The sequence below is a fragment of the Adelges cooleyi genome, unplaced genomic scaffold, assembly GCF_023614345.1.
Source record: "Adelges cooleyi isolate 19-005CV unplaced genomic scaffold, UGA_ACOO_1.1 ACOO_flye_CR_arks_rails_tigmint_CR_PRNA_30, whole genome shotgun sequence".
NCBI lineage: Eukaryota > Metazoa > Arthropoda > Insecta > Hemiptera > Adelgidae > Adelges > Adelges cooleyi.
Window position 1 is genome coordinate 21190338 of NW_026095971.1, and position 23106 is coordinate 21213443.

The window sequence follows — 23106 nt, forward strand, 5'->3', positions numbered from 1 at the left end:
TTAACTTTGAACCCCAGCGGGTTCAGACATCGAGGTTCATAATAACATACACAGAACAATCATAATAAAAATAACTATATTATACAACATCAATAATAACAAAATCCAAAAAGGAATAACAACAACAAAAGGAATAAAACAAACAAAAAATCGATACCGACCGGCAAAATTATTAAATTTTTTTTTCTAGAAGGAAAACGTTTATAATAAAATCAAATAAATATTTATAACGTTTGAGGGCAGCCAGAATCTTGTTATGCGCAAACCGGCGTTGTTCTTTAATGTCGCAGCCATATTAGATAATATTTTGAAATCGGTTGAAACATGAAAATGAAATTTTTTTTAAAACTGATAAAACTTTATTTTTATAAAAATTTGACATCAAAAAAAATGTTTCAACAAAGTTAAAAAAATGGGACGATAACTAGAACTTTTTTTTTATATTAAGGAAAAACCTCCCCAAAAAAAAAGGGAAAATTACACTTTGGTTGTAGTAAATTTATAGGTTGCTTTGTGTCAACAAGTATTTGAAAATATGTCCATTAATATATTGTTAATTACGTTGTACGGGTAACTATAGCATTAAATTATTATAGACAGACGATCAACCTTTTTCGAGTTCTCCCTAAAAAGAAAAATTAATTTTCATGCCTATTATTGTAATTTGGTACAATGCTTTTGTCGATATTTGTAATTATACAAATACAGATTCTCATCGAAGAGTCAAAGTGATTTTATTATATTACAGATGGAAAATATGAATTAATTTTGGAATTTTTTTTAAAGTTTTACATGTTTTACTATATTTTTAATATTAAGAAAATGTTTTTTTTCATCCCTTATACTTGAAGCAAATAATATTAACATTGTTTTCTTCAAACGGGATGACATGTACTTAACAAATCAAGCAAGTATATGGTAATTGAAACGAAAACAATTTCATGTTGATAACTCTAAGAGCTTGTTGTGAATATGAAAAAAAAAAGTCCTACTCACTAATAGTAAGGAGATAGTTGATATAAGTCTTAGCTTTAATATCAGATAATTTACAGGTAGGTCGGCTATAATGATTTCAATTTTAAAAATTCTGCAACGCTTAATTTTCAATTATTTATTAAACTATAAGACAGACAATCTAAATTTAAGCTGATTAGAAAGAGCTCGTCAAGAGGATAGAAAATATGTACTTAAAAGTTTTCTTTAGTCAACCGATGAACGGAATTTGTTATTTAGGGACTTATATCGTAATCGCCTTGGCATGGACAAGTGCAACGAAGAGTTTCAGAACTTAGTATCTTAAGACACATTTTACCCCTACATTTCTCCTACTTTTTTTGCTAATTAACCGCTTAATAATTTAAAGACAATTTTTAAAGGATCGCCCGACTTGGCGAGGGTGTAATTTTTTTTGTTTTTATGGTTTTATATCCTCTTTCCACGCTATACCCGTTGCACGGTAGTCATCAGCCCCCCCCCCTCGAAAACCCCTACCCCTCGCGGTAAACCCATACAATTTTGGATAAGCTTTCTGTCGGCAAGTACATCAGTGGATTTTAGTTCCGGTGTGACGCGGCGGCCGGGGGACCGGATGTCAGGTTAGCCGATCGATACTGTGACCCAACAGGTGCCAGACAGCAAACACTGCACCCCCCCTGCACGGCCCTTAAGTATACACTATGACGCCATCACGCCATGCATCATTGCTCGTGCCGAGGTCTTTGGTAGAAACTAATTTTTTTTTTTTTAATACCTTCTAGTGTTGTTTTTCTTTTTTTGTAGGAAAGTTTTAAGCTCTCTCTCGTCGCACAGATAATTACCACAGACTATATTATGTATGAAAACAGCAGATAGCTTTTAAACAAAAACCGTGGCGCCGCATGATTCGAAACGGAATCAGTGTGACCGCAGGTCCGAGCGTAAAATTGGATAACAATTGCACAGATTAGATAAATAGATACGAAATTATCTAATTTCTGTGATGATTTATAGTCGGTTATCATTAGATCAAAAGGTTTGATCGACAAGGTCTGTACAATAATATTGTTAAATATCTGCACGATAATTTATACTAATATTTAGTGTGGCTACACTGATATCTTTGCGAGTCAGCCGAGCGAGCTACAGTGTATGTTGGTTAATAGTTAATAGTTGCCATTGCTGTATTATTATAAATAAGTGTTAATAAACACTTCAATGCAAAATTGTGGATGGTACAAACTGTATTCAATACAAACAATTGTATAGGCAATAAAATATCATGTGTGTTTAACCTAACCTGACCTGATCTGACCATCACAGAGTTTTGACATTATTCGAAATTTCCTTAAGGGGCCTCAGATTGGCATTTGTCAAGGCGCGTTGTACAAGTAATTTATCACTAAATCTTAACGTTAAGTTGAGCAAACTAACAAAAAACAAAATTCAACGGTTCTTATAAATGGAACAGAGTTTGCATTGTAACCCTAACCGTGCTGCATCGACCTAAAAAAAAAAAAGAATGCAACAATGCATATGCAATTTATACTTTTTTTTACATTTTCTCTCCGTCTGTCGGCTAACATCAAACGCCCAAAGACCCTTGGGCTTCGGTTGCCTAGAGATGTGCTTGACTATTTGAAATATTTAGTTTCGCAGTAAGTACATTCACGTTAAACGAAATAACGTCATGAAAACTGCTTTGCTATCACCCGACTCGATGAGTTCTGAGAAAACTACAAACTTTATTCGATATAAAATTTCTAAGGATGATAAATCATTAGTACACGAATGTTGTGCTTGTGTTAACAGAAGAAACGCACATTAAACACCATTGAAAGTCAGTTTCCATTGATGAAAACTTATGTTGTCCAATGCCAGCCTCAGACTGAGAGTACTTATTCTTATTTCTTACTATCTGATGCACTAACGAGCACACTTTTCAACCGACCACAAAGTCATATGAATCGACAATAAAGAGGAATGTATATAAGACTTTTTTTCTTACATTTCCATCATGACAAAATGGCGGCGACGGGTGGAGGTTTGTGGAGATAGCGGATTTGACTGTCTGATTCCGTTTGTGTCTGTACGGGATAAGCCGAAGAGTCAGCATGTTTTTCATTTCAAACTATATTACTTTGGCTAGAAAATACCAAAATAAAAAAAACCACCGCCAGACTGAATCAATTGCCACGAAAAATTTCGAGTCATTGCGTTGGTACCATTTTTTTTTTTTTTACATAACACACATACGCTGTGTGAAAAGTAAAAAGTTCACAAACAAGTTCACGCATTCAACTTTGGACACGTCTATTTTTGTTTTACTTTCTTTCTTTTTTTTTATCGCAATAAGTTTAAAATCAATAAAAATACCACGTCGCTCTTGTTTTCAAGTTTCCAGTCTTAGCAATAAAGTTTGTAGAACTTCATCGGTGTAACTTGAAAATAAAAAAAAATGAAACCGTCGAATCGTTGCGTTTCTATATTATCTTTGTCTCGTCTTATCGGTTGTCACACACAAGTGTTTAGTATATTAACATAATATAAAACCAATTGACAATGTTAAAAATCATAGCCAACAATTATAGGTCTTTAGGAATTATTGCAAGTTGAAAATATGTACATTTTTTGCGTTTTTTTTCTCGGATTTAGAAATCAAGGACAATCGTTTTTTGTGTACACGAGTGTTTCACAATCTAGGTATAACGTTTTAGAATGTAACGGCTCAAGTTAAAATTATTGCAAATAAAAAAACCTGCAAATAATAAAAGAACAAGTATGCGATATGTACAAATATTAACCGCTAGATACTTCTAAACGGCATTTTTTAGTACTGTGTCTTAAGGCGAAAATTCCACACGATTTTAGAACCAATTTGACTATTTTCAAAAATGCATATTTGTTGAAAATTGGAAATTTTTGAAAGGATGTATTCAAAAAACGATTAACTAAAAGGTTTTTTACTCTTTGGGCATTTAAAATTCGATTTTTATCGTCCCATATTGGTCCAAAAACCAAACAGTTCAACCCAATCACTTTAGTACTTCTTTGCTGTGCTAGTTCATACTGTGCAGTGTGATAGGTTATGACTGTACTGATTTGAGCATACTAACCTGGTTTGAATTTAGGTTAATAGTCAGTAATAAATTCTTGTTGATATTTTGTGTCACTAAGCTAATGATCAACATTACATAATAAATATATAGATTTTTTGTGTAAAATAATAGTTCTGCTAGCCTAAGGTCATGTAAAACACAACACATCCTTTCAATAAATTAACAAAATATAAATTGTTCAACCTCAAAGTAATTAGATATATAATACAAACATTTAGTTTATATCATTATGAGACCTCATATCATAAGTAGGTCTTAAATATTATTCGCGCAAATGTTTGGCCAGAACTTCTAATCTGAATTCCATTATAAATAAAAGGACATATTTTATATATGTGTATATATATATATATATATATAGTGAAAAATTATGGGCCTTATGAAAATAACTATAATATCCAGAAAAATCCAAAATAATTGTATTATATTGTTTTACTTATATTCAATGCTACGTTAAATATCAATTTGATCAATAATATAGCATGTACAATGGTATACTGTTAAAATGTACAGTGTAGACATTAACAGACACGTGTAACGTTAAACCAATAAACTAAGTACAAAGAAGTCTGAACTTACTTGCGTCAGTGTAGTGTAAATATGAAATGATATTTTAGAAAAAAATTATGTATATAAATTATTATTGGCGCCCTGCGAAATAAACTGTAAGATTATTTGGTTTCACTGTTTATAAAAGTCTATCCACACGTCTCAAGAAAATCACTTTAAAACAAATTGTTCAGGTTAATATTTTACATATTGATCCCATCGTTACATTAACTTACTAAAGTAATACCGACCAGTTTCCAAGATTGTAAGTACATTATTTATAAACCTTTTGAAATGTATCCGAATTAATTTTAAAATGTTATAGAGTCTAATATAAAATGATATCATGTTTATTATGGTAATTGCAGATCAAAATGAAACTTATATATGTTATAACATCATTTGCCCTGGTAAACTTTTGTGTTGCTGAATTAGGTGATTATTGAATTTTTACAAGTACCTAAATGAAAAAGTAAAAACCTATAAAAAATAAAATAAAAATATTTTTCATTTTTTTGTAGATAATTTGACTAAAGAGGCTATCATAACAAGTTAGTTAACATGTTTTTTTTCTTATAAAAACATTTTTTAAAGTTGTATGTACATAATTTAATTACAGACCTACATATGGATCTGACAAAAGGTAACATATATTGAAAATGAAAATACTAATAAAAAGTTTTGAACAATATGTTTATCTGATATCAAGTAATTAATTCATATAAATTAAAACATTTATTTTTATACTATACTTCATAGGTATATTTTTCAGGTTAGTTAAAAAATATAAATGGTGAAGGGAAAATAGGACAACCAGCCCGATTTTTAAAATATTGCATTGTTAAATTTCTTAATTATGTTTGATCAAAGGAATTGCTTATGTTTTTTATAGATTAGTTTTATTGATCAAACCTTTATAAATCGTTTATTTCAGCTCAATTGCCTGAAGTGATGAGAAATGTTTCTCTTAAAAATATTCCACTGAGTAATTATAAGTATTTAGTAAATAAAATATGTAAAAAGATGTACTAAATGTATGTATGATAAAAATTGCAACAATTTATTTTTTATAAATCTTATAATCCTTATAAAAACTAAACGGAATAGATTATTAAATATTATTTAATTAATATTATGTTAATTTCAGCGATTTTGTCATTGATGTGTTCAACACCGGGTATTCGTTTTCTAAACATTTTATGGAAGTATTTCCACATAGTTACATTATACCTACGTATTAACTAAGTATGAAATGATTTCATGTTTAAATTTCAGAAAACTCAATCAAAAGCCTAGTAGGGAGTCTTGCCTCTTCTTCCACTGGACATAGTGAGTGGTATACTTCAGTATTTTTATTATTATTTTCAGTAATTATAGTAAACAATTTGCTCATTACAACTACTTATTTCTATAAAATTAGCGCTCAACAAGATACATCTTCATTTAGACATAAGAGATTAGTGATTTCTTTGTTCTATAACACTTTTTGTATATATTTATATATAATTTTATAGAAATAAGTAGTTGTAATGAGCAAATTGTTTACTATAATTACTGAAAATCATACTGAAGTATACCAGTATATATATATATATATATATATACTTTACACAGTTTTCTACACATGATAAATAATTTGTTTTTTATTTTAGACTTGATGGCAATTATACAGTATGACATGCAAAAAGCAATAAAGGAAGTAACAAGTAAGTATAATATATAACTTATTTGTACAAGCAATTATTAAATGTTACATTTTTTAGTCATTCTGAGTTAAAATGGTAACTAGGTGTTAAAAGATATTATATTTTACATTGTTTAATTTGACCAAGTATTCACCAACATTAGATGACTACTATAATGTATTACTTTTATACTACTATAGTAATATAAAATTTGACTGTTATCAATTGTAATTAATATTTGATATTTTGTTTATATCAGATATCGATCCACCTACGATAGAAAACGAAGGTAATCACAATATATATATTAAGTTTTTGGATGTTTTTGAAGGAAGGGAGGGTTAACGTTTTGTCTCCACAAAGTACCTTTTATGATACTAATGGCACGTTGTATAACATTGGCAACATTAAAATTTACCTAACGTAACTCAAATAAGAACAACTATTTATTTTTTATTAAGCGGCTTATGAAAACGTCACTCTGGAAAAATTGGGAGAAGATAGAAGAAAATTAACTCTAGAAGCTGTAAAAAATTTAATCAATTCTACGTTAGGTATATATCATATTGAATTTTTTTACCATTGTATATGTAAACATTTTTTTTACACACATTCATTCTTACCACAGTAACACACGATTTAGTTTTTGTTACAATAGAACTATAGAACATCAAACAACATAGATATTGAACTAGACTTTTTCTAAAAAACGCTTATTAGTAACAATAAGGTTACATACAATCCTTTAATTTAGTTATAGTTCTTTCACTGTCAATAAAATATTTTGGTTTTAATGTCAGATCAATTTAATTAAATTTATCCCTGACCTAACCTAATATGTTTTAGCTAAAATGAAAGTTGGTATATTTACATTATGTAGCCATCACCATAAACTATTTTCTTCAATACACAATTAACTACAAAATTTTATTGAATTAGGTGAAACTTCTATTAAATTAAACATTTTTTTTTAATGATTTATCATATACGTGTAAAATCTGTGTCTTGCAAATAAAAAAAAGTAATATTTAACAAACCAAATATGTTAATTTTTGTATTTTTTTTTTTTTTTAGATGGTAAAGACCCCGACTTTAATAAGAGTTTCCCAGGTTTTCGCAATTTGTGCTCCTTATTAGCAATGTTCAAGATGATTGAAAACCCAGATTCATGTGTATTTTCTGCTAAAGTCGAAGAAACGAGATATCCATTATCTGGCGAAGTCGAAAAAAAAACTTGTATCATAAGATCTGATAAAGCCCCTGTTATCAGATATGAATACGTGAATGGGATTCTTTGGCAACTTAACTTCGAAGGTGTTGGTTCTCCATTTTATTCACTTTCTTCTCAAGTACAATAGTGTTGATCAGAAATTATAATAACACCTTGTTTTGTAGTAATATTAATATCATAGGAAAATCATTTTTCCATAACTTCTAAAATCAAAGTTGTCAATACATTTATTAAATTAAAAAATACACAGTTTTAATCATGATATGAAAAATGTTTGTAGCTTATATGATATTGTATTAATTTTGTTATTTAATACTTCATTGCGTATATGGATATTGTTTTAAGTATAGTAAAAGCAACGTGCCAAGAAACTTGTCGCTATCGATTGAGTATAACAAGACAAAATTGTAAATTATTCAACTTACCACGTATAGGATAATATTTTAAGTATAGTTAAACAATGTATCAAGAAAATAGTCACTATCGATTCAGTATAAAAAGACAAAATTGTATAACTATTTAACTTAGACAACTTGGCGTATAGGGATTTGCACTACACTGTTGAAATTGGGACATTTCCCCCAACAGCCCAAAACTCCTCCTACGGTTAAAAATATAAATATATCCACGTTCCTTTGTGTTTTCTTTTTGAAAAACGAAGTTGATCAAAAATATTGATTGTAAAGTTCACAAAAAAATAAAAGTTAAATATTATTTCTGAGTCGGTCACATTGGAGATTTTGAGTCAGCATTTGAAATTTTAACCACCATCAACTTAATTAATAGAATAATACATTCTAATAATTCGACTTACGTTGATAAAATCTATTTAAAAATAAAAATAATAACCTTGTTTTAATCATTTTCGATTTTTTGCTATATATTGTCACATTGACGTCGTTTTACAAACAAATAACCATTTCATCCGAAGAAAAAATGTGTTGAATAAAAACACAAAATTATCACTTTAAAAAATATGTATTTACAATATAATTAAAAATCTGGTGTATTTATTGCAAAACAGCGAAATACTTATTTAAAAAAAACACTACCTAAATATACCTACCTGTTATGTATTGTCGATTGTTTTAACTGAATTGCAACATTGCAACATTCATTGTAGAATATTTATATGATAACAATTTTAATTTAAAAAAAAACTACCCTGACTTTCAAAATCAAGAAAACAAAATATATTTTATAATTCCTATAGACCTATGATCCCCCTATTCCCTCCTTCATCCAATTGTGCATTTTCACCACTCCAACCCTTCTTCACTGTGCTAGCTTTTACATTTTTTTTTTTTTTTGGGGTGGTTTACTTTTAAGTTATACTGATGAAGTGCAACAAACATTAATACTTACTGTTATCCGATGCTAGTTTAGAAGTTCTAGTATGAAAAAAACACACACTGTTGACCAATAATATATAAGACAAACTTATAGATAAATGTATAGTACAAAAAGAGATAATGATATAAACTAAATTTTAAAATATATTTACTTAATTTGTTTATTTCTTTAAATGATATGTGGTGTTTTATTACTTTAGGCTAACAGATCTAATTTTCACACTAAATTTTAGATTTTTATTATGTCATATTGATCATTGCTTGCTTAGTGACAAAATAATTACAAGAATTACCAACTGTATTCCTAATAATTCTAATAATTTCCTTATTTGTCTATGAAAAACATTCAATTATGGTGTTTTATTTATATTTTGGATTAAATTTATTTAAACAAATTTAAGTGTACTAACCAATTTTTAATTATTGAAGTTTTTTGTAGGTTTTTTGTAATCTAATTACATTTGTTTAGGTAAGTCAGTAAGACAATTTAAATTAAGTGAAAAAATATATTTTGTTTCTCAATTTTAAAGTGTTTTTTTAAAGTCAGGGTTGTTTTTTTTAAATAAAAATTTGTATCCTATAAATATTCCACTATGAATGTTGTAATGTAATTCAGTTATAACAATCGACAATACTTACCAGGTACTTGGGTAGTGTTTTTTTGAAAATAGTGTTTCGCTCTTTTGCAATAACTACACCGGAATTTTAATTATATTGCTTAAACCTATTTATTAAAGTAGTAATTTTGGTTTTTTATTCAACACTTTATTATTTTTTTATAATATTAACAGTACTACAAAACAAGCTGTTATTATAATTTCTGATCAACAATATAGTGTTTGTGAAGCAAGTGAATAATATGAAAGACCACTATCATTGAATTGAAGTTGTCAAAGTTGTCCACCTAAGTATTCATATCTGATTTCATCGGCGTTTACAGCTTTTATAACACACTGTCTTTTTTCGACTAAACCAGTATTTTGATTTCTTATATTTTCGACTTCAGCAGAATATACATATGACCCTGGGTTTTCAATCGACTTGAACAGTCCTAATAACCGTCATTAATTGCCAAAACCTCGGTACCTATCGTTCAAATCGGTGTCTTTACTATCTAAAAAAAAAAAAATACAAAAATTAACATATTTGGTTTATTTAATATTACTTTTTTTTATTTGCAAGACACAGATTTTACACGTATATGATAAATCATTAAATAAGATACTTTATTTAATGGATCTATACAAGTCATGTTACCCAAGGGCGGAAAAATCACAATGACCTTGAAATATCATAACAAAAAATGATTCACATAGGTGGTTTTATCATAACTTTAAAAAAATCGTCAGCAAGTCATGTTGGCCTTGAAACTCTAATGACCATGACTATTTGTCGTACACCGTTATTAATGCAAGTTTAACATGGGTATCTAAAAAATATGTACAGTCTTTTGGCTTTGTATAATATTTTTAACACAAACGAGCACTGTATGTCATTTATGCGAACAGTGCAATATTTAAACGCACATCGAATCACAAAACTACAAGAATTACAGGTTTAAGTAGCAAATTTGAAGGTACTTGTACATTATAGTAAGGTGTATGTTTTACAACGATATATTATTTTGTTTTCATTATCGATGAGCAAAAAGTAGACAAAGTAAACGAATGTACCCAAATAACGTCTGAAAACGTTTAGTACTTTTTCTGGGGGTCTAAAAAAGTTGGACTTTTTAAACTTAAATGCATACTCATACGCTTCATTTTCTTTTTAATTAAAGAATATTTTGCAGAAAATACAGAGCAATCTTTAGCAGTTGATATTTTGATTATTTTTTTATGCTAACTATTAAAACTAACGATAATTATGTAAAATATTGAAATTAGTCATAAACCGTCGAACAAACGGTGGCCTTAGTTGACAGTCGTTAAAGTATACTTATGATGTGAGTCTTCTTTTTTTTTTTTTGCGATTCAGCTGCTACGGCTGACGATACACAAGTACAAATATATATGTCTTGGGACAAAATATATATTATAGGCAAATTGTGAAATGTAGTACCTACATTTTTTTTATGTAACTTACTAAAAGTTGTAACAGTAAATCATTAAATAGCTCTCTTTATTGTAATTTAATACATATGAAAAAGGTAAAGGAAATAAGTTAAAAAATTCAAAATTATGGAAAATTGCAAAAATATTAAAAATCGTCATTAGCGGTTACAATTTATTAAAATTTTTAAATATAATTTGATCATCTCCAGAAAATATTTATGTCAACTGATTGTATGACGATATGAACGCAGAACATTGTTGTGTCACTTTAACAATAATTACATATTACATATTTTTAGTATAGATACCTATTGACTTGGAATAATAGTTTCTGAAAACCCCGTAGAAATTAAACTATCCTTATTATCGTCATACTGGTTAAATTTGATTTGCCAATTTTCTATAACATCTTCACTCGCTACATTAATATAACATTAAGTTATAATTAAAATTTTATGATAACTAGTACCGTAATTTGGGTAAAGGTGGAGTGGGCATAAATAGCTATCACCTAAAATTCTGGTGTCTGGCTGAGATTTAACTAAGTAGCTTAAAATTAAAACAACAAGCATCTGGTAGCAAAAATAATTGCAAAGTATTAAAATTAATCATTTGGTAGCAGGTTTAAACTTTAAATTGAATTTCCTCAAAAACATGATTCGTGCTAGTTGTATGCAATAATTATAGGCTAATTTTAAGTACAGTATTGCCCTCATAGTGCATTTATCAATACCTACTTCATATTTCTACTAAATAAAATACACTATCGGCGGCAATGTCACATTAACAATTTTATGCCTTTTTTATGAAAATTATTTTATCAACCAGCAATTGTTTTCGTCTTAACTTCTTCCGTTTATCTTTCTTTTAGTCCTTATTATTTTTATAACAATTTTGTCTGTTTAAATACTTTTTTAAAATACTATCGATATGTACTGTTTTTTTTAAATTAGTATAATTCAGTATATTTTTAAGACACGCGGTTCTAACTACTGGCGTTTAGAAGAATATGAAAAGACTTTCGAGACAGATTATAGCTATAGTAAAGTTTTCACTTATTAAAAAAAAAAGTTGTGTTTACTTAGTATACCATAAGTATTTTCTAGAATGGGGCACATAAAATTTACTTAATTATTTTATATTGGCATGATTTTGTAATTTTTTTACCAAGCATAATTTTTAGATTATAATGACATTTTTTAAAAGTGATTTTATCTTATTCAATCAGTTCGGTACAAATTAAGTCCCGACCCCCACTTTTTAATGGCTTTTTCCCTTGTAAATATCCGCCGATAGCCATACTTAAGGTTAGGTGTCTATTTGTTTTACAGACTATTACAGGCAGTAGTCGTACAATAATACAATATCTATGTGCGCAAATGGTATGTTAATAGTGTATCCGATTCGATAATGTTTTCAAGTTTCGACGATTTGCTATGACCTTTGAATTTTCAACGTGTAAAAAGTACCACTGAGATGTGCAAAAGAAAACAAAAAAAAAAATTGGAAATTCAAACATTGACAATTTTATACATTGTTTTTGTCGTTAGGTCGACGTTTTTTTCTGCCTAAAATGCATGAATATTTATCGATGGAAAAAAAATGTACTCAGACATTCTCATGTGTGCACAAGTGCCGAAATTTTATGTTTTTTTGAAAATATTTTCGATTTACTATAACCTTAACATTTTCAATATAAAATGTGCTATCAACAAAATCTCACATGGAAAAACCGAAATTTTGACACCCCCCCCCCCCCGCGAGAAAGGTTGACATATTTTTGGCGCATTTTTAAGATTTAAGAACTGACAATTAGTCTGAAGATAGGTCTAACAAACGACATAAAACATCAGTGTAGTGTATTTATGAATAGGACGTTTACATTTTGGTTTTTTAATTCTGTAATTCGATTTAAAGTTTTTTTTTTTGTAGATCAAAGTAGGACAACGAATGATACAAATTTTGGTTATATGTTTTATTAAATCACATATCCATGTTAAGTAAGAGGAGTCCAATCATAGTCATCGTGTTGATGATAAAGAATATTGTCAGTCGTACGGTGTCAAAATAATATTTATCGAAAAATATAAGAAAAACAGTAAACTCAGACTCACACTTTGGTCATACAATTGTAATACGGTTACGGTTACCGTATTGCTATACGGTTTTTGGGTAAAATTTTGAAAACGTTTACTCGTTTTTCTTATTATGCCATCTAGTACGTAGTAGTAATGTTTATAACGTTTTTTTTCTCATTTAATATTGTTTGTATATCAAACAGGTATGAAAGTTGTGCTAAAAAAATTGTGTTTTCGCGTAAACGCTTAGGCGAGAATTCGATAAACAACACTTCAAATCATATTTTTAAATATTCGCTTACATTTGAACTCGGTGTCACTTTTAAATCACGCGCGTGATCTATTTTATAACTTCGATGTGGGGCAGCGATGCTATTGGTTTTTGAAATGATGTGAGCTTTTTTTTGTGTCTGTATACATTGTAACTTTTTTAATACTGGACCAATTCTTTTGAGTGGCAACCCTATAATTCACAAAATGTATCTACTTGGTATTGAGTCTGATCGATTTGAAATTAAAATTTCAACATTTACTGGCTCTAATTTTTATTTTTATTTAACAAATAAAAGATCAGGGTATATTATTCTTGAAAACTAATTTGACCAAAACATTATTGCATGTTTTTATATATTCTACGGGTGTTCTTTTTTTTTTTGTTACATAAAGATGCAAAACTCAAACTACGGTAGCATATCACATGCGTCTTGCGTATATTTGATTAATCCAAAGTTAGACGACAAAAGGTGTTAACGCCAACGGTAAAAAAATATATAGTAGTTATTAAACCTATGTAAAAAAATGTCTTACAGAAAAATACTTCAAATATTATAATTTTTCCAAAACATCCATGATGTTCATCATATTTCATCTTACTTCCATTGAAAGTATTAACCACGTTTTCCCGAAAAATAAAATGTTCATTAACCATTATAACAATTTATTAAAACTCATTTTCTCCATATCAATAGTATAAGTTATTTATTAATTAAATAAGCCGTTGTCCAATTATACTGATTAAATAGTGTACCTATATATACAGGGTGACTGGTTAATTATGCCCCAATCAATATTATAAAAAATGAAATACTTTTAGCTTCGATGCAGAGCGGCGAAGGTATTGGTTTTACTGTGATGTGGGCTTTTTTTTATCTGTATAAACTGAAACTTTTTTAATACTGGACCAATTACAAACATGGTGTACCAGATGTGAGAAATGAACACACGTTAATAACTGTCGGTTGGTAACATCGACCCGTGTTAGGTTAGGTTAGGTCCCAACGGTCGGTATCATAATATTGTGTTTACTAGTAGGGAGGTTGTAAACGAGTTGGTTCGGATGACCATTGAGTTTAGAGTGGAACCTTGCATAGCAGATTATGGCAGTTTAGTGAACTGTTTTGGCGTTTAAGTCTGAACAATTACTTCGACTAATGCAAACGCGACTATGTATGTACTATCACAATAAAAATAATAATAATCCAACTTATTAAAAGACTACGGCTCTTTTAAATTATATTATAAACTTCAATCAAATTCTATTTTACTAAAAAACAAAAAATAGATTAACATAAATGTCTAAATTTATTATTCATACAAGTTGCTATAAGATATTGCAAAACCACCCCTCCCTAAATTAATCTTAACGAAGGGGGGGGGGAATTACAATGACCTTGAAATAACATTGTATTACAAAAGAAAACCAAAAACAATTCACGTAAATTGTTTTTTTTTTTATTATTCTAGAAAATCGTCAATAAGTCGGGTTGGCCATGAATTTCTTAAAACATTGGAAATGGGAAAGAACATCGAACAACCCAAGTTTCTATGGTAAAAAAGTTGTGTTTTCGAATTAATGCTTAGGCGAGAATTCGATAAATAATACTTCCATAGAAAATCGTACATAAAAATCTTTATTTACTTTTGAATTCGGTGTAACTTTTGAAACACATGCGCCAATGTGCGAAATTATACAAAATCCTCACTCTCTAACAATACTTAAAATAATTTATACACCTATGCAATGGTCTTATCATTAATGACTTATTGATTCGTATTGGCCTAAAACGGAACCCCTAATTTGTTGAAATTGTCCACCATCTTTTATGGTCTCGACCGTTTTAAATATTTTCAAATTGAGCGAAACATGAAGCAGCAATGGGTATTTTTAAAATTAATTTAAAAAATGTTATTGAACTCAAACCGAATATGTCGTCGTGGTTAAATATGGAATGATTACGCTTTAGAATAATTGCAATTTTGTAGTATTTTTTTTTTTTTTTAAACATTTTTCCTTATCATATTTTATAATATTATAAAAATACTAAACATTGACCTTTTTTTTTATTATTTTCCATAAGCCTATCAACTTTTAAAAACTTAAACATTAACTCGTGTACCTATTTAATTTACTATTTAAGCTGAGAATTATTTCCTGAATAATATACCGGTCGATAACCAGTTCTGGCTAATTACTTTGGGAGTTCTTAAACATTAAAAATCAGTACAGTGGGGTCGGGGTATAGTGGGACAGCGAGGTCACAAATTTACAGGAATTTCCAAATCTGATAGTGATAAAATCACTTTCGAAAAAACGCTATTAAACCGACCACTAAGTCATAGGAATCGACAATAAAGAGGAATGTATATTAGACTTTTTTTCTTACATTTCAATCATGACAAAATGGCGGCGACGGGTGGAGGTTTGTGGAGATAACGGATTCGACTGTCTGATTCCGTTTGTGTCTGTACGGGATAAGCCGAAGAGTCAGCATGTTTTTCATTTCAAACTTTATTACTTTGGCTAGAAAATACCAAAATAAAAAAAACCACCACCAGACCTAAGATACATCAAATACATCAATTGCCTCAAATACATCTTTGCCACAAAAATGTTCGAGTCGTTGCGTTGGCACCATTTTTTTTTTTTTTTACATAACACACAGACGCTGTGTGTAAAGTAAAAAGTTCACAAATAAGTTCACGCATTCAACTTTCGGACACGTCTATTTTTGTTTTACTTTCTTTCTTTTTTTTTATCGCAATAAGTTTACAATCAATAAAAATACCACGTCGCTCTTGTTTTCAAGTTTCCAGTCTTAGCAATAAAGTTTGTAGAACTTCATCGGTGTAACTTGAAAATAAAAAAAAATGAAACCGTCGAATCGTTGCGTTTCTATATTATCTTTGTCTCGTCTTATCGGTTGTCACACACAAGTGTGTAGTATATTAACTATAATACAAAACCAATTGACAATGTTAAAAATCATAGCCCACAATTATAGGTCTTTAGGAATTATTGCAAGTTGAAAATATGTACATTTTTTGCGTTTTTTTTCTCGGATTTAGAAATCAAGGACAACCGTTTTTTGTGTACACGAGTGTTTCACAATCTAGGTATAACGTTTTAGAATGTAACGGCTCAAGTTAAAATTATTGCAAATAAAAAACCGCAAATAAAAAAGAACACGTATGCGATATGTACAAATATTAACCGCTAGATACTTCTAAACGGCATTTTTTAGTACTGTGTCTTAAGGCGAAAATTCCACACGATTTTAGAACCAATTTGACTATTTTCAAAAATGCATATTTGTTGAAAATTGGAAATTTTTGAAAGGATGTATTCAAAAAACGATTAACTAAAAGGTTTTTTACTCTTTGGGCATTTAAAATTCGATTTTTATCGTCCCATATTGGTCCAAAAAACCAAACAGTTCAACCCAATCACTTTAGTACTTCTTTGCTGTGCTAGTTCATACTGTGCAGTGTGATAGGTTAGTACTATACTGATTTGAACATACTAACCTGGTTTGAATTTAGGTTAACAGTCAGTAATAAATTCTTGTTAATATTTTGTGTCACTTAGCTAATGATCAACATTAAATAATAAATATATAGATTTTTTGTGTAAAATAATAGTTCTGCTAGCCTAAGGTCATGTAAAACACAACACATCCTTTCAATAAATTAACAAAATATAAATTGTTCAACATCAAAGTAATTAGATATATAATACAAACATTTAGTTTATATCATTATGAGGAGAGACCTCATATCATAAGTAGGTCTTAAATATTATTCGCGCAAATGTTTGGCCAGAACTTCTAATCTGAATTCCATTATAAATAAAAGGACATATTTTATATATATATATGTATATATATAGTGAAAAATTATGGGCCTTATGAAAATAACTATAATATCCAGAAAAATCCAAAATAATTGTATTATATTGTTTTACTTATATTCAATGCTACGTTAAATATCATTTTGATCAATAATATAGCATGTACAATGGTATACTGTTAAAATGTACAGTGTAGACATTAACAGACACGTGTAACGTTAAACCAATAAACTAAGTACAAAGAAGTCTGAACTTACTTGCGTCAGTGTAGTGTAAATATGAAATGATATTTTAGAAAAAAATTATGTATATAAATTATTATTGGCGCCCTGCGAAATATACTGTAAGATTATTTGGTTTCACTGTTTATAAAAGTCTATCCACACGTCTCAAGAAAATCACTTTAAAACAAATTGTTCAGGTTAATATTTTACATATTGATCCCATCGTTACATTAACTTACTAAAGTAATACCGACCAGTTTCCAAGATTGTAAGTACATTATTTATAAACCTTTTGAAATGTATCCGAATTAATTTTAAAATGTTATAGAGTCTAATATAAAATGATATCATGTTTATTATGGTAATTGCAGATCAAAATGAAACTTATATATGTTATAGCATCATTTGCCATGGTAAACTTTTGTGTTGCTGTATTAGGTGATTATTTAATTTTACAAGTAAAAATATAATTTAAAAAAATATTAACATTTCATTTTTTTTTTTTTTTTTGTAGATAAACATACTAAGAAGGTTATCCAAACAAGTTAGCAATTATTTTTTTTTGTATAAAATAATTTTTAATAACAATTTGTTATTAATATTATATAATTTATTTACAGACATCCATATACAGCTGGTAGAAGGTAACATATATTGAACAATTAAATATATCAGTAATAAGTTTTTAACATATTTATCTGAATATCTGCTAAAAATTGAAATAGCTAAATTGAATAGATATATTTTTTAGATAAGTTTAAAATTTTTAAAGTTCAAGGGAACTAGGACAAACAGCGCGCTTTTTTAAATATTGCACTGTTTCATTTCTTACTTATGTATGATTATAAATATTGTTTATGTTTTTCTAGTTTTTTTTTTTAGCTCAAATCATTATAATTTGTTTATTTCAGATCACCTGCCAAAAATAATGAGAAAAGTTATTCTTGACAAGCAGCAAAAAAGGAAAAACATGGGTAATTATAAGTATTTAGTAAATAAAATACGAATAATGATAAAGTATGCTAGTAGATATGAAAATATTAAAAAATTATTTATATATGATATAAAATTGCAACAAATTAATTTATGCAAATTTATCAGTGATATAAATCTTATATTTTACTCTAAAATTTAAACAAAATCTTGCTGACCAACTAAGTTGATACTATCACTATTTACCCCATCTCTTTATTGTAATATGGTTTTTCAATGTATTTTAGCCATTACTTATTTTATATTACTTTATATTTCAGAGCTATTAACTCTGTGGTTTTCAGCACCGGGTATTCATTTTCTTAACATTTTATGGAAATATTTCTACATAGTTATAACATAACACATAATTATTAAGTATGAAATGATTTTTTTTTAATTTCAGAAAGACCAATCGAGAGCCTAACGATAATGAATTTGTTAATAGCTCAAACTGACCATAGTGGTGAGTGCTGTACATCAGTATGTGTTTCAGTAATTTTAGTAAACAATTTGCACATAACAACTTTTTATTTCTATAATATTTGCACTCAACAAGTTACTTAGACCATTTTTTAAAAGCTTTCTTTGTTCAATAACAATTTTTATACGTTTATACTTTACACAGAGTCTTCGCATATTGAGATTATACTTACATGTTCATTTCAATCATAATATAAATAATGTACATTAAAATTTCTTTTATTTTGCATTTTAGAGGAGTTGGCACGTTTGCAGGCATTCTTGCAAAATGAGATAAAGGAAATAACAGGTAAATTTTATTTTATTTTATTTATACAAACAAAATATATCAAATTTGATAATTTATAGTAATATATTTTTTACATTTAATATACAATATTTAGAACTTGCAAAATAAGAATTTTCTAAAAAAAATTTTAAATACATTTTTTTAACCCCTGTGGAAATTCCTCATCTTAGGTTATATTATTATAGTTGTAATAACAAAGTGAAATATAAAATATGATTTTTATCAATTGTATGAGACATTTTATATTTTGTCTACAGAAATCAAGGAACCTCGAATACCCAAATACGGTAATCACAATCTTATATATAAAGTTTTCGGATGTATTGTAGGCCGTTTATACTTGCTTTTGTTTTAAATATAATAGCAACTATTTATTTTTATATTTTTTATTAAGCGCCTTATGAAAACCTCACTCTGGAAAAATTGGGAGAAGATAGAAGAGAATTAACTTTAGTGGCTGTAAAAAAATTAATAAATTCTACGTTAGGTAAATATGCGTATCGAATTTTTTTTATTTTTTATTAAATGATTTGTATAGATCCATTAAATGTAATATTTTATTTAATGATTTAGCATATACATGTAAAATCTGTGTCTTGCCAATAAAAAAAAGTAATATTAAACAAACCAAATATGCTAATTTTTGTATTTTTTTTTTTTTAGATGGTAAAGACCTCGACTTTAATGAAAGTTATCCAGGTTTTGGCAATTATTGTCGGTTATTAGGATTGTTCAAGTCGATTGAAAACCCAGGGTCATATGTATATTCCGCTGAAGTCGAAGATATAAGAAATCAAAATACTGGTTTAGTCGAAAAAAGACAGTGTGTTATAAAAGCTGTAAACGCCGGTGAAATCAGATACGAATACTTAGGTGGACAACTTTGGCAACTTCAATTCAATGATAGTGGTCCTCCATATTATTCACTTGCTTCTCAAACACTATATTGTTGATCAGATATAATAATAATAGCTTGTTTTGTAGTACTGTTAATATTATAGAAAAATAATTTTTCATACCTTCAAAATTGTCAACACATTTATTAAATTAAAAAATACACAGTTTTAATCACGATTAGAAAAATATTTGTTGCTTATATTATATTGTATTTATTAGTTGTTTAATACTTTACCACGTATATGGATAATATTTTAAGTATAGTTTAAACAATGTATCAAGAAAATAGTCACTATCGATTCAGTATAAAAAGACAAAATTGTATAACTATTTAACTTAGACGGCTTGGCGTATAGGCATTTGCACTACACTGGTGAAATTGGGACATTTCCCCTAACAGCCCAAAACTCCTTCGACGGTTAACAAAATAAATATATCCACGTTCCTTTGTGTCTGGGACAAAACTCTGAAAAACAGTCGTTAATAAATTTGTAACACTGTAAGGTTCATAAAAAAATAAAAGTTATATATTATTTCTGAGTCAGACACATTGAAGATGGTTAGTCACCTTTTGAAATTCTAACCACCATCAACTTAATTAATAGAATAATACATTTGCTCCAATAATATATAATTAATTGTAATATCGCACATACACTGAGCATGCCACGAAAATCCATTTCATATGAATCATCCTTCTTCCTCCTTTACAAACCGATTAGCAGAACAGTTTCTTGTGAGCACTTATAAAAAGACGGTCATCAGAAGACAACATACTTCTTCATGCTGGTGTTATCACTTTATATTTATCACTTTATTTTTGAAATAAATTTATAAAATATTTACAAAACCCTTCACCCCAAATATATGACACTTAAGATTACAGACATAAAACCGAATTTAATTCTAAAATTAAATTCTTTAACTAAATAATTTTGTAACATAGAAAAATTGACTAATCAGAAAAATATAATATAAAATGATGCTAACAATTAAAATCGTTAAATTGTATAGATATATTTTTCAGGTTAGTTAAATAATAGTAATGGTCAAGGGAAAATAGGACCACCTGTACGCTTTTTTAAAAATTGCTTCGTTTCATTACTTAACTATGTTTGTTCAAAAGATTTGCTTATGTTTTTTCTAGTTTTGTTTTATAGCTCAGATCATTATAATTTATATTTATTTAGAAAAATCACATACTTACATGTTGATTTCAAACATAATAAAATATGAACATTCAAATTTCTTTTGTTATTTATTTCAGAATCGATGGGAATTTTCCAGTTAGACATGCAAAGAGCAATAAAGGAAGTGACAAGTAAGTATAATATGTAACTTATTTATACAAGCAATTATTAAATTTGACATTTCTTAGTCATTCTGAGTTAAAATGGTAACTAGAAATTAAACGATTATACGTTATAATATTTTACATTGTTAAATTTAACCAAATTTTCCTCAATTTTTGACGGCTGCTATAGTAAAGTATAAAATTTGATTTTTATCAATTGTATAACTATATAAAATTTTAAATTTTGTCTACAGATATCGATCCACCTAAAATAGAAAACGAAGGTAATTATATATATATATATATATATGATGGGAAGGGAGGGATAACGTTGTACATTTTGTCTCCATAAAGTACCAGGTTATGTTAGGTTAGATTACATTTGGCAACATTAAAGTTGTTTAAAATGTAATGCAACTCTATTAAGGCCCACTATTTTTGTTTTCTTTTTTTTTGTTATTAAGCGGCTTATAAAAACGTCACTCTGGATAAATTGGGAGAAGATAGAAGAACATTAACTTTAGTAGTTGTAAAAAATTTAATCAATTCTACGTTAGGTAAATATGCGTATCGAATTTTTTTAGTATTTTTTATTTAATGATTTGTATAGATCCATTAAATTAAACATTTTATTTAATGGATTATCATATACGTGTAAAATCTGACCAACAAACCAAATATGTTAATTTTTGTATTTTTTTTTTTTTTTAGATGGTAAAAACCCCGACTTTAATGAAAGTTACCGAGGTTTTGGCAATTATTGTCGGTTATTAGGATTGTTCAAGATGATCGAAAACCCACGGTCATATGTGTATTCCGCTGAAGTCGAAGATATAAGAAATCAAAATACTCGTTTAGTCGAAAAAAGACAGTGTGTTACATAAGCTGTAAACGCTGATGAAATCAGATACCAATACTTAGGTGGACAACTTCAATTCGGCGGTAGTGGTCCTCCATATTATTCACTTGCTTCTCAAACACTATATTGTTGATCAGAAATTATAATAACAGCTTGTTTTGTAATACTCATAATATTATAGAAAAATTATTGTTCCATATTTGTTAAATCAAAATTGTCAATACATTTATTACATTAGAAATAAACAGTTTCAACCACGATTAGAAAAATATTTGTCTTTTTTATGTATTGTATTTATTTAGTTGTTTAATACTTTTTTAGGTAAATGGATAGTATAGTTGGAAAGTATATTCGCGGTAGAAGCGCATTTAAACCATAAAATAAATTATAAAATTTCGTTAATCTTAAGGAAAATTACTTAACTACACTTTTAGCTCCATACTTCTCAGGTCTACTTAATTTTAATAGTCAGAAATAATATTAAAGAATTATCGCATTCACAGACACACAAAATAAAATTAAAAACACATCATTAAAAAACCAATACCGTTTCAGCTATCTCATCGAAGCTAAAATATCAATAAAAAGTGAAGGGTAACAAGAGTACATTTTATAAATATTATTGTATTCGAAATCACATTTGTATTATACTCCCACTAGCTTTATTCATTTAAATATCTGCTAGAGCGGTTGGGAATATTTATAAATTATGTTGCTATTATATTATTTCACGAAACACATACTACAAACTACAAACTACAAAATACAAATATTTCATTTTTAGACAAATTAAATTTAAAAACAAACCAAGATGACCAATGGAAATGTCGACTGGTCGATTGCAAGTGTATTTTGTCTAAAGTAGAGCTAAGGAGTAATTTTATAATAGTACTTTTTTACATTAATACAATTTGTGTTC

General features: G+C 28.1%; 3 protein-coding genes across 5 annotated transcripts in view; 2 read left to right on the forward strand and 1 right to left on the reverse strand.

Moving 5' to 3' along the window:
* Positions 1 to 23106, reverse strand: part of LOC126838245 (uncharacterized) — a 160609-nt gene that overhangs the window by 135609 nt on the left and 1894 nt on the right. The gene's annotated exons all lie outside the window — the stretch shown is intronic.
* Positions 4754 to 22292, forward strand: LOC126838247 (uncharacterized). 2 transcript variants are annotated; one of them, XM_050572534.1, is made up of 11 exons: positions 4754 to 4908; positions 5012 to 5078; positions 5165 to 5194; positions 5263 to 5286; positions 5578 to 5628; positions 5791 to 5820; positions 5919 to 5972; positions 6296 to 6349; positions 21583 to 21612; positions 21793 to 21885; positions 22040 to 22292. In XM_050572534.1, exons 2-11 carry the CDS (start codon positions 5018 to 5020, stop codon positions 22210 to 22212), a joined length of 600 nt encoding a protein of 199 aa, XP_050428491.1. In that variant the 5' UTR covers positions 4754 to 4908; positions 5012 to 5017; the 3' UTR covers positions 22213 to 22292. The 2 variants fall into 2 exon arrangements, with proteins under 2 accessions (XP_050428491.1, XP_050428490.1); XM_050572533.1 differs by lacking the exons at positions 21583 to 21612; positions 21793 to 21885; positions 22040 to 22292 and adding exons at positions 6588 to 6617; positions 6790 to 6882; positions 7403 to 7830.
* LOC126838246 (uncharacterized) lies at positions 17504 to 20220 on the forward strand. 2 transcript variants are annotated; one of them, XM_050572530.1, is made up of 11 exons: positions 17506 to 17661; positions 17765 to 17831; positions 17908 to 17937; positions 18014 to 18037; positions 18305 to 18367; positions 18647 to 18676; positions 18772 to 18831; positions 19084 to 19137; positions 19395 to 19424; positions 19532 to 19624; positions 19801 to 20220. In XM_050572530.1, the coding sequence occupies exons 2-11, from the start codon at positions 17771 to 17773 to the stop codon at positions 20088 to 20090; spliced, it is 735 nt and encodes a 244-aa protein (XP_050428487.1). In that variant the 5' UTR covers positions 17506 to 17661; positions 17765 to 17770; the 3' UTR covers positions 20091 to 20220. The 2 variants fall into 2 exon arrangements, with proteins under 2 accessions (XP_050428488.1, XP_050428487.1); XM_050572531.1 differs by lacking the exon at positions 18647 to 18676 and having other exon boundaries at positions 17504 to 17661.